Source organism: Watersipora subatra, chromosome 1 (genome assembly GCF_963576615.1).
Source record: "Watersipora subatra chromosome 1, tzWatSuba1.1, whole genome shotgun sequence".
Classification (NCBI taxonomy): Eukaryota; Metazoa; Bryozoa; class Gymnolaemata; order Cheilostomatida; family Watersiporidae; genus Watersipora; species Watersipora subatra.
In genome coordinates this window covers 32,191,206-32,211,284 of record NC_088708.1, presented here as the reverse complement: position 1 = coordinate 32,211,284, position 20,079 = coordinate 32,191,206, and the positions used below count along the sequence as shown (strand labels likewise).

The window sequence follows — 20,079 nt, the reverse complement described above, 5'->3', positions numbered from 1 at the left end:
CACTTTTCTCTTTACCAGCTTTATTATTTCTCACTTTCTCCTCATCCATGATTAGAGGCTGATACACTCTACAAACCCAAAAGTCAGGTTTGTGTGAATTGCAACAAACACTTCTGTGCACAATGAAGGATGAGAAAACTGAATACTGAAGGGTGTGCTAGGAAATTGTCACTTGGGATTAGTCAGACTAGCGGGGCATCGAGGCATATATTCGGAATAGCTGAGCTGCTTAAAGGCAGCACATTTAAATTTATATATACATGTATATATACAGCAAGGACATTGGAATGATCTTCGGTGTTGAGAAATGTGGAAGGCTAATTCTTAAGAAAGACCATTCTATGCTCACAGATGGCCTAAAAATGCCAAATGGTACCATCAAAGATATATAAGAAGAGTACAAGTACTTAGGGATTATGCAAAGCAAAATCAACCGCGAAGCCGAGGTACGTCACAAAGCCATTACCGAATACAAGAAACGCCTTCGGCAGGTTTTACGGAGCCAGCTTAATGCCAGGAATCAAGTCATGGCAATAAATATCTACGCACTGCCAGTAATAAGATATCCAGCAGGCATAATAAAATGGACTGAGGAAGCCATCAAGGAAACAGATATAGCAACTCGTAAACTGCTGACCATGCATGGAGCACTCCACCCAAAATCTGATACTAATAAATTGTATCTCGATAGGAAAGATGGCGGTAGGGGACTCAAAAGTGTACAGCAGACAGTGAAAGAGGAAGAACAAAGCATCAAAGCCTATGCAGCCTCCATGGCTACTTCAGATAAGTTGCTAGCTGAATTTCAATCGGCTGCTCTGACAATGGAGCTTCGCCCTGATGATGAGGAAATTGATTGACACATGAAACCTCTTCATGGTGCTTACCGCCGACAAGTATCTAAGGTTGGCGATCTTCACCAGACATACATGTGGCTAAACAAAGGAAACCTAACGGCTAATACAGAGTCGCTAATCATGGCAGCCCAGGAGCAAGTGCTCCCAACAAGGCAACTCCAAACAAAAATCTATCACACTAGAGACGATCCTAGATGCAGACTGTGCAAAGATGCGCCTGAGACCATCCAACACATTATCAGTGGATGCAAGCAGCTAGCCGGAAACGCATACACTGAGCGGCATAATCATGTTGCAGGTGTTGTGTATAGAAGTCTATGTGATGAATACGGCCTTAATAAACCACAACACTGGTGGGAAGCTCCTGGTAAGGTCAATGAAAATGACCGTGCTAAGATTCTCTGGGACTTCTACATCCGAACTGACAAGCATGTCCTAGCAAACCAACCAGATATAGTGGTGGTGGACAAGGAGAACAAGAGGGCTACTATAATAGATATAGCAGTACCCAATGACTACAATATAGCCAGCAAAGAAAAAGAGAAGGTCGAGAAATATCTCCTTCTTGGAGAAGAGATTGAAAAATGCAGGGATGTATAAACAACTGTAATTCCAGTAGTCATTGGGGCACTGGGCGCAATAACACCGGCGCATAAAATGTGGCTTGCCCAGATACTAACAGCAATCAACTCAGGTGAGTTGCAGAAAAGTGCACTATTAGGAACAGCTAAGATCTTGAGGGGAGTGCTCAAACTCCCAGGTTTCTGGTAGGAGACCCGAGTTAGAGCAGAAAGTACCACCCATACGGGTTAACCGAGGTGAGGGAACAATTTTTATATATATATATATATAATTGTACGTATACAACATATATACGTACGTTTATGTATATAATTTATATATGTGTATATCATATATATAATTTATTTTGTTCTTTCAGGGAAAGTTGAAGACATTACAGCATCATTTTTCTTTTAGCCACATTTTTTTATAAATCCAACAGTTTTCTCATAAATTGTTATTATTAATTTACTTACAATAGCTTTTGGTTGCTTAATGGTGTGCTCAAGACTTTAAACTAGCATGCCTTTCTTTAATATGCCTTCAAAGCTGGATTATAGAATAGACGACATATATTATATATTGTTTATCAGTCTGATGAGCTAGCGTAATGTTGTATAGGCTGGCACAACACTGCTTTTCTGCAATACCAAAAGCCACAAAATTATTCAATCAATAGACAGCTTTCTCAACATTCAGATGAAAAATGCAGTTTTATACTTATCTGCTCTTATATTGTGATTCATTAAACTTTAAAAAAAAATTTGTGTGGCTGTTTCTAATGACTTTAAAATGTTTTCTTTTTTCAGTGCTTTCTACTCTGCCGCTATTTCTGTATTATAAATATTAAGGCAAGCAAAGTGATTAGCTCAATTTGAACCCATTTTGCACACTGAAAGTTAGGCTGCATCAAAGAGTTATCTTCTCTCCCTAGAGTGATTACAACACGATCGTTTCCGGTGCCAACAAGGAGCGTTTAGGCCACGCCCCTTTTTTGTGCTAGTCAATCGTAGTGATTGACTAAATCAATAACATCAGCCATGGGAATGGTTAAACAAGGATCATGAATTTCCACAATTAAGATAGTAATTAATGCTCATATTAAAGAAATGATGATTATAGTTTATTACTCTAATATATGCTTACTATTTAAAGCAATTCCATACCTACATGACTTGCAAAGGCTCTGAATAGATAGTGTTAAGTAAGTGAGTTAAGGCAATCAGTTACTCATAGATAAGATAGATAGTCATACTGGGGTTGTATTACATTAGTGTGATGGGAAGCTAATCGACTGCCATCAACTATGAGCTGTACTACCCGTTGCCCGAGTAATAAAAAAGTCTTTGGACAGAAAATTTATTTTTATATTACATTTACCATTCTAACTTTTAAACTTCATATCGTGAGAAAACATTTATAAGCAGTTCAAATGAATTAAGAGGAAAAAAAACAACTGTAACGGTTTTCAAGCTTTTTCAAACAACTACAACTTTTAAATTTCATATCATGAAAGAAGTGTTTTGTTGAAATAAATTAGGAAGAAAAATAAAACTGTAAATGTGTTTAAATGTAAAATAACTAGCAAGTAACGGCTAAATATAAGCTGTTTAGCTATGATTGCAATAAAAAATTATTTAATAAATAAGGTAATAAACAAGTTTATTTTATTTTTATATAATTATAATTCAGTATAATTAAGTATAATTTATTTTTATTTAACATATAACAACATTTGCCACTCTAACGTTCAAACTACATATCGTGAGAAGTGTTTTGTGTAATTGAAATAAATGAAAAGAAGAGAGAAAATAAAAACAACTGTAAAGGTTTTCAAGCTTTTACAAACAACTACAACTTTGAAATTTCATACCATAAAAGAAGTTTTTTGTTTAAATAAATGAAGAAGAAAAATGAAACTGCAAATTTGTTTAAATGTAAATGTGAAATAATTAGCAAGTAATGGCTAAATATAAACTGTTTAGCTATGATTACAATAAAAAATTATTTAATAAAAAAAGTAATAAAAAAGTCTATTATATTTTTATATAATTATAATTCAGTATAATTAAGTATAATTTATTTTTATTTAACATATAACAAAATTTGCCACTCTAACTTTCAAACTTTTTGCTTGCTTACAACAATCAAGGATGTCCACTAACTAGTGGACATCTTTGCTTCAAGCTAATCTATGCATTTGATTGATATGTATTGAAATCTAATATTACATGCAAGAGCTGTTTGTGGACTGTGGTGTCAATGAATCACTCTATCACCATACAATGTCAATACTTTCAGTTGATGGCAGTCATTAGCTTCCCATCACACTAATGTAATACAACCCCGGTATGACTATTTATTTTATCTATGAGTAACTGATTGCCTTAACTCACTTACTTAACACTATCTACTCAATGCCTTTGCAAGTCATGTAGGTATGAAATTGCTTTAAATAATAAACATATACATGTATTAGAATAATAAACTATAATCATCATTTCTTTAATATGAGCATTAATTACTATCTTAATTGTGGAAATTCATGATCCTTGTTTAACCATTCTCATGGCTGATGTTATTAATCTAGTCAATCACTACGATTGACTAACATAAAAAAGGGGCGTGGCCAAAAGGCCTCCTTGTTGGTACCGGAAATGCTCGTGTTGTTGAAGGCACTGTTATCACTTTAGGGGTAATAACTCTATGGGCTGCACTGACAAAAGAATAAACCTAATAAGATGCTTGCACGACGAAATACAGGCTCAAGTAGCCTAGTCAGATCACATTCCAAAGATGTGCAAAGAGAGAGGGACTATTAGTTATGCAAAAGCCTGTGTTCTCTACTGCCTTTTGCATGCAATGTTATGGAAATGTTTAGAAGTATATGGCGGTCCTCCGCTACAAAAGACAATTTTTGAACTGATTAGAGATATATGAGTGAAGGAGAGATGCCACAGGATTGGAAAGATGCTAACATCCCACCTATATTTATAAAGATACCAACATCACACTCATATTAATAAAGATGCCAACATCACACCCATATTTATAAAGACACTAACATAACACCTACATTTGTAAAGATGCTAACATCCCACCTATATTTATAAAGATGCAAGCATCACACCTATATTTATAAAGATGCTAGCATCACACCTATATTTACAAAGATGCAAGCATCACACCTATCACCATACAATGCTAGCATCTTTATTTATAAAGATGCTAGCATCACACCTATATTTATAAAGATGGTAACATTACACCTATATTTATAAAGATGGTAACATTACACCTATATTTATAAAGATGCTAACATCACACTTATATTTAAGATAGCTGAGACATATTACAGGATGGGTAATGAGGGAGAGGGAGAGGGAGAGAGAGAGGTAGAGGTAGAGGGAGGAAGAGGGAGAAAGAGGGAGGGAGAGGGAGAGGGAGGGAGAGGGAGGGAGGGGAGAGGGAGGGAGAGGGAGGGAGAGGAAGGGAGAGGGAGGGAGAGAGAGGGAGAGGGAGGGAGAGGGACAGAGAGGGAGGGAGAGGAAGAGGGAGAGAGAGAAAGAGAAGAAGAGAGGGAAAGAAAGAGAAGGAAAGAGGAGGGGAAGAGAGGGAGAGGTGGAGGGAGATTCTAGAATAAAATGTGCGTTATAAAAGAAAATTTTAACATTGGAATTTTGTTTTAATCACTTTGTTTATTGACAAATTCAATTGTTCTATTTAAATAATAAACTCTGAGGTAAGCAAGAACTATTAGAAAGGTGTATAGTAGCGATGCAGATTAATATGCTCAGAAATGATAGCTCGAAAGAAAGCAAGATCTTAAAAAACTACATGATGAATGCCCCCAATCACAACTAGATCTAAGGTTGCTGACAACACGCATTGGGTAACTGTGGTCAGAAGGAATGCTTCCTCTCCTACTATTGAACCACCCTAAAAGCAAAGAAAATGCTGTGAGGTACCCATGGCAGCAACAATCGTGATTTCGCTCTGAAATCAGCTCCTAAAAGAGATCTCCCAGTACGTATCTTTTTAGCAAGAATCACTGCAAGAACTGAAGTAACTACGGTAAAAAAACACATCAAATACAGTTTTGAACTAAACCTGGAAGTAAATAGAATTAACACTAGACACCCTTCATACTGCAGCTTTGTCGTCACCTCTACACAATCAGAATACACATTATTATCAGATGATACGAAGTAGCCAGCGAATGCAGCTTTTAGATATTGGTATGAACCGAAGGGCAAACAACTTCATGGAACTCATAGTAAAACTTCACCATCAACCGAGACCGATGACCAAACCGCACCTTCTTGCCATGACTAACGCCATAAGAACTCATCTATCTTTAAGAGAATATGCCAGGTTGTGCATAATAGAGTTATACCTATCTTAGGTAATTACACACCTATTGAACATGAGTTTAACATCTTGCATCATAATTCTCAATTTCTCAAACCTAAAATTGATAACTATATAACCTTGCCTAATTTAAACCGGTAATTTAAACGACGCTATCATTATTAGTGAAACTTGGTTTAAGCCTCGTTTACCAAGTACAATCATCGACATTCCAGCGTTTTTAGCTTACAGAGATGACAAGAATTCACTCAATAATTTACTCAGTAGTTAAACTAGTAAATTACTCAGAGTTTTTGCCATGCTGCAAGTCCGCGTAGCTGAAGATAAAAGTAAATAATAATATCCTAATTGCAGGAACTATTTATGTTGCCACGAGTGCTAGTAAAATGTCATTTCTTTCAAAAGTTGTTTTGGAAAAATCATCTTTGAACTGTTTAAATTCGTCCTTACTGGAGATTTTTATATAAACTTGAATGTTAAGTTGCAGCAGCAAATAGCACTCAGATTTAATAGTTCTGTCAAACCTCACTCAGCCAATCACTGGCTGCATTTTATAGCCAACCTCTAATTAAGAATCTCTCCTAGATATTTGTTTTGTTTTTAACAGTCTCATCCTTGCAGATTCCAACTCGCTCACAACTGATATTTCAGCTGTAAACGTTTCCATTTCTATTGCTTCATGTAAGTCAGCTCGAAAAATTGTTCTCTGTCGAAATTATAAACAAGTCATGAGTGACTTACCTAACACAGTAGATAATGACTTTATGCAGAATTTAACAACAACTAAGGGTGTTAATGAACGGGCTCATCTGATTGAGAATTGGGTTGCAAATTTAGTACAATAACTCTCTGTAGCCGCTGGCTCCACTCATAAGGTTGAGAGTGATAGCTGTCTCAATACGCTCGCTCGATAGCTTCAACGCTTAAATGGCTAATAGCAATGAAAAATCGTTTCTATAGGAGAGTTTCTTATTTTGACAACAACCCAAATTATGAATTACACCGGGCCAATGCAAACAATTCAGACACTGTACAGCAAAAAGCCAAAAAGGCTAAAAGAGATTATTACGCGGAACAGCTGAGCAAAGATGCTACGTCGTTCTATTGAGAAATAAACCCCTTGCTTGGAAAAAGTAAAAAGGTGTCGCCAAAAATATGCTTCAAAACAGAGGATGAGATTATAGAAGAACCCTTGAAAGTTGCTAATTTGTTTAATACATGTCGCTTCTTTACTAATGTTAACAGTCAAATGCCATAAAACCTTTTTATAATACCAGCATTGGCTGTTGATAATAATCACTTCAAATTATGCCCAGTAACCGAGAAACAAGTGAAACAGTCCTTTCACTCAAACCAGGCAGGCGAGAGAGAAATCTGATGATACTTACTGAAGTTTATAAGAGCTTAAAACATAGTCTCATACCAGCTATGACCACTCTTATAAATAATTGCTTCTCAACTAGTGTTTTTCCTGATATTTATAAAGCTGCCATTGTAACTGTAATATTTAAAAAAGGGAGACGCTATGCAATGTAACAACTATAGTTCTGTTTCATCATTACCTATCATGTCTAAGGTAACTTCAAATATGTCTCTTCAGATTAAAAAGTTTTCGTGAAAAATCTCAGTTTCAATCAACTCACCAATTCAGATTTAAGAAACACGCTTCACCTACTCACACACTTCATTATATTCTTAATTTGTTAGCTACTGCCTTGGACAATAAAAAACCTCAATATTCCATGCCATTGTTTATAGATATACAGAGAGCGTTTGATACAGCTGACCAATTCTTACTTATAAAGAAGTTATAACATTTGGATGGATTTAAAAATGATGCTGTTGCTCTGGTTCCACCTTACTTGACAAATCGAGTGCAAATGATGAAAATTGGTCAGTTTGTCATCGTCTTTACCCGCTTTAAAAGAAGTTTCTCAAGGTTCTATATTAGGCCCCTTCTAATCTGATTGTTAACGAGATGCTTGAAAACCATGTTTTTGCATACTCATAATATGAGTAATATCAGCATATTATGCTGATATTACTCATAATAAGAGCATCATCAGCATATTATGCTGATGATGCTCTTCTTAGTGTTGGTGAAAGCCAGCAAATGTATAAACACTTATAACTGAATGGTTTATAAACACTTATAACTGAATGGTTTTGGAAATTAAAAACTTGGTACAAGGCAAATGGTTTGGCTCTCTGCATAGAAAAATATCATACAATTATCTCTTTCAATCGTTCACCTGGTACACTAAAACTTGGTAATATTGACACTCCTGTTTATTCACCCATAAAGTTACTCGATGTCACTATTGACCCGTACCTTGGTTTCAAGTCCCGCATTAATGCTACGGTCAGTAAAGCAGGGCAACTCCTCTTTGCTCTTATTTTAACAGAGGATGCTAAGTTAATTTATATATTTGTTGCAAAGAGTAAATTAGAATACTCCAACACTTTAATTACTTTTGTCAACAAAATAGGATAGTCTTGCCAAAACAAGTCGATTACAATCATTTGTAAAGCCCCTAAAACTTTTTCAGTCCCAGATGATTGAAGGTTATCGAGCTTGTACACTTTGGCCAGTCGTCGCTCGTTCATTTATAGCAGGGGTCAGGAACCTTTTTAACTGAGAGAGCTAAAAACCGCAATGTTTCAAAATTTAATTTTTAGAGATCCATATGTATATTTGAATCTCGATAACATAAAATGGAAAAGGGAAATCATTAAATTTAGTATGTTTGAGCAATTTTAGAGCATAAGAAAACGGGATTTGTTTTAAACAACGATTTTATAACGAAGATAATATGAAAAGTACTTCTTACTAGTAATGCGGCTTCTGATGCTGCATGCTTTTGCTGATAACTTTGTAGTCTAGTTGATACATGGTGAGGTCCAGCTTCATGCAGGCATTTAGGCTTTCATCTGTTAAATGTGACCGCAGGTTTGTCTTAATGTTCTTCGTGTGTGAAAATGACTGCTCACATGCATATGTAAAGTCAAACATGGTTAAAAACGACAAGACATGCAGCAGTGTTTTGTATGTAACAGTAAGTGCGCACCATGTTTTGTCAATCAGCTGGACTGCGCGTGGAAGTTTTTTTCATGTCTGTCCATTTGTGTTTACTTGCCAGCTCTTCTTGCTCTCGTGCAAGTCTTTCCGAAACTTTATTCAGTGACTTGAACTTACCTATTCACCCACATGTCTGAGGCCTTGAGGTCAGCAACTTCTATTTCAAAATTAGACAGCGGATATAAGAATCAGGTTTACTTTTTCCACTGCACACTTCTGTGGATGAGTAATGAGCTTGAAAAGATTAGTTTGCTCACGGAGCTCCCCAAAGCGAGCTTTGAATGACTGCAGAAGGTAAGATGTGAAGTTGGCGAGCTGTTGAAGGTCAAGATGTGGAGCGGAGGCATTTGCCATGCACCATCTTTAAACTCTTTTAGTTTTTTAAAGCGCAGTAACCGGTCAGTCTCAATATCCGCAATGACCATTTCCAGGTTATTTTCAGATGCAAAACTGGCTTGTTGAATGTTGAATATATAAGACCGTATGTCCAATGTCTTGCGTTTTCACATTGAGTTGGTTCAAATGTCCCGTTATGTCTACGAGATAATACGGAGCCACTCGATGTCCGCTAGCTTGAAATGCTCGAAGTCTTTTGTTTTAAGAAAAGTTTGGATTTCACATCGGCACGATGCGAACGCCTAAGCACATTCCCTCTTGATAGCCAGTGAACATTACTGTGCATAACCAGACAGTGATAATTAAACTCAACTTCATCCAACAGCGCCTTAAACTGGCGATCATTTGAAACGCGGGCAACAATAAAGTTGAAAACTTGAATGACCAGTGGCATCACTTCATCAAGCTGATTGTCACACACTTGTGCACAAAGTGTCTCCTGGTGCAAAATGCAATGGAAGCTGAAGATGGGTATGTTGTATTGCTCACAAAGAAGTGCTATTAATCCTCTGTTTTCCCCCACCGTGCAAGAAGCACCATCGGTACATACAGAAACAAGTTTTTCCATTGGTACATTTTTCTCTTTCGCAAACTCCATGAAAGACTTGAATAAATTTGCTCTTCTCGTCGTTCCTTTTACAGCCAAGACAGCAAGTGTGTCATCTGCAAGGTGCTGCGTGATGATGCTGAACTGAGATAAATGACTAGCATCTGTTGGTTCGTTAAAAGCGAGGGAAAGATATTTTGCTGCATTTACGTCGTTCATTTGTTGTTTCTCCACCTGATTTCCCATCATAATGGCAGAGTCATGTACAGTTCTTGTTGACCCATGCATATGTCTTTACTCCGCTTTATTATTATGTTTTTATTTTTAAAGTCGTCAAAAAGTTCATGAGCCACATCTAGCATGAAGGATTTGGCATATTCGGCATCTGTAAATGGCTTCTCACTGCTTACAATTGCTGAAGAACCAGCAGAGCAAGCGAAAATAAAGTTTTATTAGCTTGTAATCTAGACAGAATTCCCTGGAAGGCTTTCTTTTTACTGTCTTCCATCGGATATTTCACTGCAAATGTGGTATGGGCGTGAGCCGAAGTGTCGCTATATATTTGACTGTTTCATCGACGCAATCGTAACACATTAAACGCAATGCAGAACCCGCTCTCTCCACAAAGGCAAATTATTCTGTCAATTCTTGCTGAAATGCCTGATACTCCTTGTCTTCTCTTTTTTTAGCCATCATTGTGTTTGAAGGGTTTACCTTTCCATTTAAAAGCTACTAGTGCGGTCTTTGTGCAGCCTGCGCAGAGCAGAGTACAGAAAGTACTAAAAAATCTTTGCTGTACACACCGCATCAAAAAGGTGCAAATGAAGAAATATTTTTATTAAATAGATGTTGTTTGCTATTTTGTTTATTGTTACTGAAATTTCCACATTTGTATTATTATGTTAATTAAATTTAATAGCAAAATTATGGATTATTTTTTCCATTGATTTATTCAAGAGCCAGATGCAATCATCAAAAAAGCCACATGTGGCTTAAAAGCCATAGATTCTCGACCCCTGTTTTATAGTGTTTATGGAAAAGATTTCAGTCTAAATTTTTTAAGAGGCAGCTGGCTCTTGAATAGGAGAGCGGAGTGTCTCCTGTGATACATAAATTTATTTTTTCACATATAACTACTAGTAAAATCAATCAGTTTAAGTTCTTGTCCAATTGTCAAATCAAATGTTTAGATTTTCTTATCTTATGTACAGGGATGCATTTTAATCTATTCTACTCTATCCCTTACTTAGTGGCCCTTAGTTGCTTACATACTTTGCATATTGTATCCACTACTCATATCGTATACTCATTTAAGTTCCATTTATTTTTTTATATAATTAGGAGGGCGATAAGATTCTAATTTCTTATTCTAATCTCAATAAATATTCTATACAAAGGGCCATACAAACATACAAAAAAACATGTAATCATTAGCACTTAAAATTATTTGGAGTTGTCTTACGCGCAGAAGAAACAGTAGCTCGTCGCATAGCCCCAAACAATCTAAATGTCGAAGGCGTTCAAACTAGGGCACATCGTAAATGCAAAGAATTAAGGTCTAATGTAGCCAACCAGTCATTGTCATTTGTAAAAAATTGAGCCATAGTCTAGCAGCGTGAGCTGAACATTGTTACCGTTTTGAGTGTTTTGTAGGCGACTCTGCATACATGTAATTCAAAAAATATTTGATTTTGCGTACAGCTATGTTAGTGTTTTTTCATTGTGTATAAACATAATGAAAAATATACTTTATGGATCCAGTATTCAGGGCATTCAGCTATGTATTCGCTTATTGCTTGTCATAAACGAAAAGAGAGAAGTACTGGGTTGCTAGCTTTAGCGAAATTACTTTTTTAAATTTCGGTGTTTGTCTACTCTACAAGTTTGCATTCAGTACTTATTTGCAAGATATTCACTTCGAACCAATCTACATATTTACGAAGAGCTATGGCTAACAAATATGCCTAACCAATAATAATAACACAATAAGTTGTTATATCGGCTGTTGATTGTACATGCAATATAAACACTCTTTTCCAATAGACAGTTTTTACAGCCTTTAAAAATATTTTATTGCTGGATCTACCCGTTTTTACCAGGTGACTTTTTTCTCATAAAAATCAGTAGTACACAACCGCTTGAAACATTTTTAGCATGTTTTTAATGGTCACTAATTTCTGTCCTTGCTAGTATGTATTGTAAGAAACTTCGCTGCACGTGTGTGTGCGTGCATGTGTGTGTAGATGGGTTTTAATATCTGGATGTGTATAGACAGGTCTTAGGACCTGGCTACACACCTATGATATGCATCCCCCAAACAATGCACGCATAGTAATGCTACTAAACAATGCATCTTGCTGACAAATAAATTGACTAGTGAGAATTAAAATCTTTGGTGTGAAGTATCTTTTAAGTATTATCAGGATGTTTATTATCTAGTGCGAATCATCAAAAAGTTGTATAGCAATAAGGTTCAGCTATTTGTTTTGCTACATTTTACTCAAGAAAACACATGCATTACAAACATACATTTTTTCATTTTGCTACAAATTATTGTGTAATACATAAATTTGTTTTATTGCAAATAATGAATAACTGTTCAGTTGACGGTTGCTCAATTTCAAAATTTATTTACAAAAGGTTTACAGTAGTTGCGTAAAATGATTACATATCGTTGTTATAAGTACAGTGGCTTTGATTTATTTCACGCTAAGCAGTTAAGAAAATTGTGCTTTGAATACTAATAAACGCAATATGCTACTGATTGACAAGGCTCTTATAAAACAATACATTTCATTTATTAAAACAAATGTTGGCCAATTGATTAAACAAATACACCAGTACTTTTGTTAGCCAATTCGTAATGGCAAATTACTATTTCCCAAAGGCTGAGAGTTCAGAGTTTTAGCTGGTTTGGGTTCAATTCCAATAAAATGCCATGCGAAGGTGACAGTAATGGCACCCAACTTTAAATTACTCCGTAACTGAAAATGTCTTCAGTCGATGCAGTTCCTCTACCACTGGGCTCAGACATGTCTAGCCAAGATCATGAAGTCATTTTTGTGCAACAATGCTCTTACAAACGCCCAGCCTATGTTTGCAAAAGCAAAGCAAATATTTTACTTTATCTTCAAGGGGTTGCCCAAGTAGTAGTCACTTACTACAACATACCATGAAAAATCTCACCTATCAAACGATTTATTATTTCTGCATTCTGGCCAACATGCATAAGGTCAATAGTTATCTGGGTTCCTCATTATGTGCAAACTATTCTAGAGTCTGCCACAAGCCAATTGTGTCACTGATGTTGTTTCTTTGGTCATTATCTAGCTAAAGGTGCTATAAAGTCTTCACTAATATTTTGTTGCGTGAATTTGCAAGGTTATGCGTGTGATGAATCTAGAATTTTGGAATGTTCATAACTGTTGAAAATATCGTTTTAAGCCCTTTAAAAGGTTCATGCGATGTGGTTGATGAGTAAAATGACTTCCTTATCAGCGTTGGTAATTCCAAATTTGAGTTTGTCTCTAGAAGGCTGTGAAACCTGTCAAATTGAAAGATGAAAATTCCTAATTCATCAAAGTTTGGCCACGTCCATAATGAAGTGCCTCTGATGAACACTGAAAACAGTTGAAGCAGCAGAACACACTTGAATGTTGTTTTTTATGTTGTTTGTTCTAGAGCTGTCAGTTGTTGTTTTAGTCAATATATCTAAAGCTACATGTAAATGTCATTGTTGACGACACCGAGACGTCACTTGCGTCAAGCAATAGCGCTTTATCTTTAGCAGACATTGTAAATAGGAATACAATGTTAATAACAAATAATCTGAACTCATCCAAAACCCAATTTGAATTCAAAGACTAAATAATTAGGCTAAAATCTATTTGTTTTGATCTCAAAGGAAAAACAAAAGTAATTGGTTATAAGAGAAGATTAATTTTGAAATATTTTGATTTTTAAAACAGTTTAGTTCTGATAAAAATGTAAACATGCATTATTTTTCAAAGATGCCAGATATGCATGCTTAACAAGTTAATGTGTTTTACAGCTAGAGCCTGCTATTTTTATTACGTAGTAACACTGGTTATTTCAGCTAGTCGTTTCTATAATTTGAGTTGCAACAATAATTGGTCGTGTCTTGTATTAGATCATACATTACATATGTTAGGCTACATAGTATTGTGAGAACAAATGATCTACTGTAGGAAGCACCATTACACAGAAGCTACAAGTTACGATTAAAAATATTTAGTATTCACAGCGTGAGACCTTTTCTCAATTCTAGTAATGAGGGTAATAAAAAGCAGTTCCAACTATCGCATTCGCTTCCCAAACTATTGGTGTTTGGTGTGGTATTTACCTGGTGGTATTTCTTTTTCTGTGACTATAGCAAGGCTAACTATTTCAAGCCCAAAACTGATCTAAGGCTAACGAAAGGATTATCTATTTCTTTAACTGTGTACCACATATGTATCACGGCATGCAATGACCACCAAAGTGTTGCTCTCTGTGTGGCTTGTGTGTATGTCACAGGATATTCTAAAAGTCTGCCACATTTTTATTTTGTAAATTAAACTTGACTTTTGTTTGTATCTTATAATTTCCTATAAAAAGCATGGAATCTCCCATGACTTAAGCTTTAACTCTTCTTGTAGCGCTAGTTTATTCAAGGCAGAATGAAGGAGCAGTACAGAGAAAGTGATGCGGCTAGAGTCATGTAAGTAACCCTTGCGTATACGACTCTTAATAAAATAGCCATGTAAGTAGTCACCCTTGTGTATCCAGTCCTTCAATACGAGAGCCCTGTAAGTAGTAACCCTTGTGTATCCACTCCTTCAATAAAAGAGCCATGTAAGTAGTAACCCTTGTGTATCCACTCTTTAAACAATTATGCTAATGCATCTATAATTGCACACTCCACTTACTAACGTTATAATCATATCACGTGTTTCTCTGCAGAGACAATGTCACCTTTGGCTTGATGTCTGCCGAGCAAATGAAGAAGCAGTCACATATACATATTGTCAACAAGGGCCTCTATGGTCAGGATTCAAAGGCACATGTCCCATATGGTGTCCTAGACCACAGAATGGTGCGTCTCTTTTTACCTCAACATTTACATCTATCATACCTAGAAAACAATGCGAAATGTTTCGCATGATTCACTTACGCATTCATGTAATACACTACATTTTGGTTAAAGTTAACTTATCTTAGACAGACGCGTGGCACATGTTATAGCGATCTTTGGCATGAGCCTGGAAATAGTACACGCTTGTCATAGTTCTGCTCTACCTTTATGTCTGTGAGTAGCGATCATCTAGGCTCAGTTGATAAGACTATTTAAAAAAAGATGTTACTTTTCTTGTAGGGAACGAGCGAGAAAGACAACAACTGTGAAACCTGCAAGCGAGGTTTAAGTGACTGCGTTGGCCACTATGGCTATGTTGACCTTGAGCTGCCTTGTTTCCATATCGGTTATTTTCGTACTTGTGTGACTATACTGCAGAAGATATGTAAGGTAGTATTTGTTTCCTACTTAGTTCCTTCTTTTTATGTTAGGTAGTTAAGGACGATGCTTTCTGCGTACAATGCCTTCTAAGGACAATGCCTTCTATGGACAATGCCTATCTAAGGACAATGCCTTTTAAGGACGTTGCTTTCTGAGGACAATGCCTTCAATGACTAGTTAGGATAACCTAGCTTGAATAACCCACTAGCTTGGATAACCCACCAGCTATGATAACCCACTAGCTATGATAGCCCGCTAGCTATGATAATCCACTAGCTATGATAACCTGTTAGCTAGGATAATACACTAGCTAGGATAACGAACTAGCTAAGATAACCAATTACTGTAGCTAGGGTAACCCATGTAAAACAGTGTCTGCTCTATTAGTTTATTTCAACACGGCCTGTTTTTAACTCGTTTTGTCTGTATTTTGACCATATCGCTTGTACCTTCAAAGGAGAATGCCTTCAAAGGACAATGCCTTCAAAGGACAGTGCCTTCAAAGGACAGTGCCTTTAAAGGACACTGCCGTCAAAGGACAATGCCATCAAAGGACAATGCCTTCTAAGGACAACGCCTTCCAAGGACGATGCCTTATAAGGGGAATGCATTATAAGGACAATGCCTTTCAAAGACAATATCTTCTAAGGACAATTCCTTTTAAGGACATTGCCTTTTAAGGACACTGCCTTTCAAGGACAATACCTTTTAAGGACAATGCCTTTTTAGGACATTGTCTTTCAAGGACACCGCCTTTTAAGGACACCGCTTTCTAAAGACATTGCCATTTTAAGGACAATACTTTCTAAGGACAATGCCTTTTAAGGACATTACCTTCCAAGGACACTGCCTTTCAAGGACAATACCTTCTAAGGACAATGCCTTTTAAGGACAATACCTTCTAAGGACAATGCCTTTTAAAGACATTGCCTTTTAAGGACATTGCCTTTTAAGGGCACACTACCTTTTAAGGGCACTGCCTTCTGAGGACACTGCCTTCTATGGACATTGCCTTCCAAAGACACTGCCATCTGAGGACACTGCCTTCTAAGGACACTGCCTTTAAAGATAATGCCTTCTCAGTACCCTGCCTTCTAAGGACAATGTCTTTTAAGGACATTGACTTCTACACACACTGCTTTTTGTTTATAAAATTACATTTTGCAGTCCATTTCTATGGATCACCTGTCCAATTATGTGGCCAGTAATGCTGTGCCTGTTTGACTGAGCGTCATTGTTCTTTTGTCCCTTTTTGGTTTCTACCTACAGAAGAACAAAACTCTGCATTTTACTTCAAATTTACTTTTTATAACTTTAGCTTTCATGTTTAATTAACTTGGAATAAATTTTTTATTCCTTGTATCTTTTTTTCGTACAGTCTAATCTCTGCATTAATTTTTTACTTATGACATGATTTTTGAGTAAATACTTGTTATGACAAGTAATTTCCATCATACAACTATAAACTACAGCCATGTATTTTTGCATGCAAAAGTAAAATTCTGCTAGAAATTGGATAATTATAAAAATAATAAACAAATGTATAAATTAAGTTGATGGTAAACTATGTTTAGTGTAAGTTATAGTAAGTCATGCTCGTTTCTCTAATATTTAGCTTTTCAAATCTAGTTGCTTGTATAACTTTACATAATGCATTTGTTTCGCAAAGTATTCATTATCGTTATTTAGGCTTTGAAATTAATTCAACAAGAGATAATAAGTTCTTATGGAAATATTTGTGAAGCAAATCTCAGAGCAGATTAGGTTCGTATGTTGAGGTTTGACTGTTTTAGTTGCCTCCAAACCATCATCATGGTTTTTTGATGTAGCAATAATTGAGTATTCCTGGAAGCCTACTCTAGATCAAGCTAATCAATCTCATGGGTATGAATAAGCATCAGCAGTTATACAGTTGCCAGTGATTATGTTTGTTCCAGACATGCAGTAGAATTCTGCTGACGGATGATGTTAAAGAGCACTATCTTGAGGTTCTCAAAAGGCCTGGCATGTCATACCTCCACAAAAAATCTCTCAACAAGAAGATTAATGACAAAACAAAGAAAATGTCTATTTGTATACGTTGTGGTGCAAAGAATGGTGAGTTGATATGTCGGGTCTGTTGCATGTAAGGCATGGATGATTTTTCTTAGTCTTAGCAAAACAGTCTACTAGATGGTTGTGCATTATATTTTATCACAGCCTTACATTATCTGATATCCTCTTGGTGATTGGTGACTTGTCTCACTCCTTTTCCTGCATTTTACTTTTTAGTCAAATTTTGTCACCTGTCCTTTTGTCTCATTGTTTTTCATATGCTGCTCTTCAGCGTGTCACCAGCTCTTATGTAATGGCTTGAGGTACATGTATGTGCTGCCATATGTCACTCTGTCACATGTCTCTTTCCCTCGTGTGTTACTTTTACTCACTCGTCAACCTCTCATCCGCTTTACATTTAGGGAGAATAGCTTCCAAGAGTTGCGGACAGACTTAAGACTGCTGCCATATTCTCCATACTTGTAGGTGTTGTTAAGAAATGTGGTCTTCTAAAAATAGTACATGACAAACACAAGAGAGTTGGAAGGAATGTGCATCCTTGCATCACAGATTTTCTCAACAGTTTTGAAGAAGTGAAAAAGTTCAACACTGAAATTGAGAATCTCTTGCCAAAGACTCAGGTTAGTGTGCCAAAAATTGGGAGGCTTGTTAAGTTCTGGTAGACTTGTTACACTCCAGGTGCAAGATATATTTCTCTGTTGTGCCCTACAAATTCAGTAACTAACGTTATCCAGATCTATTCAGACCACCTAGCAAGGATAACCCACTAGCTAGGATAACCTACTAGCTTGAATAACCTACTATCTAGGATAACCTACTAGCTTGAATAACCTACTAGTTAGGATAACCTAGCTTGAATAACCCACTAGCTTGGATAACCCACCAGCTATGATAACCCACTAGCTATGATAGCCCGCTAGCTATGATAACCCACTAGCTATGATAACCTGTTAGCTAGGATAATACACTAGCTAGGATAACGAACTAGCTAAGATAACCAATTACTGTAGCTAGGGTAACCCATGTAAAACAGTGTCTGCTCTATTAGTTTATTTCAACACGGCCTGTTTTTAACTCGTTTTGTCTGTATTTTGACCATATCGCTTGTACCTACAAGATTCTTAATAAAAGGTCGTAACTGGTATCTCCAAGAGTGCTTTTGTAGCCAATTACTCTGCAGGCCATTATCAAACAAAGACATCTAGATGCTCATTCAGTTTGCGTGACTTCCACAGCTTTGGAAAGCTTCTATAAGCATTCTGGTTCCGACATTAGATGATTGTTGCATAGGAGATCTTCTCTGCCATACTATGTTTGACTTCTCTTCTCAGGAGATGTTAAATCCGTTGACAGTGCTGCGGCTGTTCACAGCCATTCCTGAGGAAGACCTCCCACTGCTGCTCATGAACATCTCGGTGAGTCACCCGCAAGACCTTCTGCTTACGCGACTTCTTGTGCCACCCCTCTGCATTCGACCATCTGTTGTCTCTGACCTCAAGTCTGGCACGTAAGTCAACTCTATTCCTCCGCATCTACTGAATTGTCGCGCTACTTTTTTGTGTGTTTATATCTTACATATTTTTTGCTGGCTTATAAAATTATTCTCGCTGTGCTTTAACTCTTGTTTCAGCTTTAGTTGGGTTATTCCTTTAAAATTAAATTGGTTTATCATCAGGTACCTTTGTAATGGTATAGAATGGGCTATGTTAGTGTTTATTTATTTATTGACCCACCTCCGTCATAGAGCTACTCTTGTCATAGAGTTACTCCTGTAAGATTATGTATAAATTTAATTGTATGCAGTGTAAACTACGATCACAATATCATATTCACCCATTAAGACATTGGTCTCTTGTAACCAGGTCTCTCAATCCTTTTACTGGAGGTCCCAGAAATTTCAGGTTGTATGCCTGTGCCCACAAGACGAATCCCAAAAATTTAGGGATTCGATAGACCTTTTTGAAGTCCTTTTAATTATTTATAACTCTGTATTATCTGGACTTTGTATCTGGACTACAATTGTTTTGTGCTTAGTTATTCAAAAGAATATGAGCTCTGCCAAAAAATTCATTTGGATCATGATAACGACTGATTCAGCAATGAGCAAGATTTTAGGTTAAAAAACTGCGAAGATGAAATCGGAAGCTCAGAAGGTGCAGTGAGTGCAGAGTGCAAAGATGCTAACGATACTAAATAAATTTATTCAAATACTTTTATTGTAGTTTCTACAATTATTATAAACATTGCTGTATAATTATGTCACTTAGTTTTGCATATTTATTTTAAACATTTGATTGATTATTACTACAGTATTTATTTTGTAAATTTGCAAATTTTTACCATACTGTCTGATAACCTCAAGGCTGTTATCTCAACTGGACTTGCAATGAATAGAGGCTCATAACTCAGCTTCTCTTGCACAAAAAGCCAGTTTTTGGTCAAAACTCCAGCAAACATTTGAATCAGTGCAATGAACTTGTATAAGCATTGTTTCATCTATATACATGTATATACATCTCAGTGTTTGTTTGTCTCTCGACTGTATGTCCAGTTATAGTGAAAGAGTTTTAGAAACGAAAAACCGCTTCGCACTAGAATTAAACTCGGAAACCGCAGTTCTACAGGCTTGCTATTCACTACGCCGCACAGCCTACATGCCATATTATGGAATAACCATGTATATACTTATAACACCTGC

General features: G+C 36.4%; 1 protein-coding gene across 1 annotated transcript in view; it reads left to right on the top strand.

Annotated features, from left to right (window-relative positions):
- The first annotated feature begins 14,467 nt into the window (after positions 1-14,467).
- Positions 14,468-20,079, top strand: part of LOC137385654 (DNA-directed RNA polymerase III subunit RPC1-like) — a 30,238-nt gene continuing 24,626 nt past the window's right edge. The window contains exons 1-6 of the mRNA XM_068072166.1: positions 14,468-14,531; positions 14,774-14,906; positions 15,186-15,335; positions 17,264-17,423; positions 17,847-18,001; positions 18,713-18,888. Coding sequence (XP_067928267.1) covers positions 14,491-14,531; positions 14,774-14,906; positions 15,186-15,335; positions 17,264-17,423; positions 17,847-18,001; positions 18,713-18,888 — 815 coding nt within the window. The 5' untranslated portion in view covers positions 14,468-14,490. The remainder of the gene's footprint in view (positions 14,532-14,773; positions 14,907-15,185; positions 15,336-17,263; positions 17,424-17,846; positions 18,002-18,712; positions 18,889-20,079) is intronic.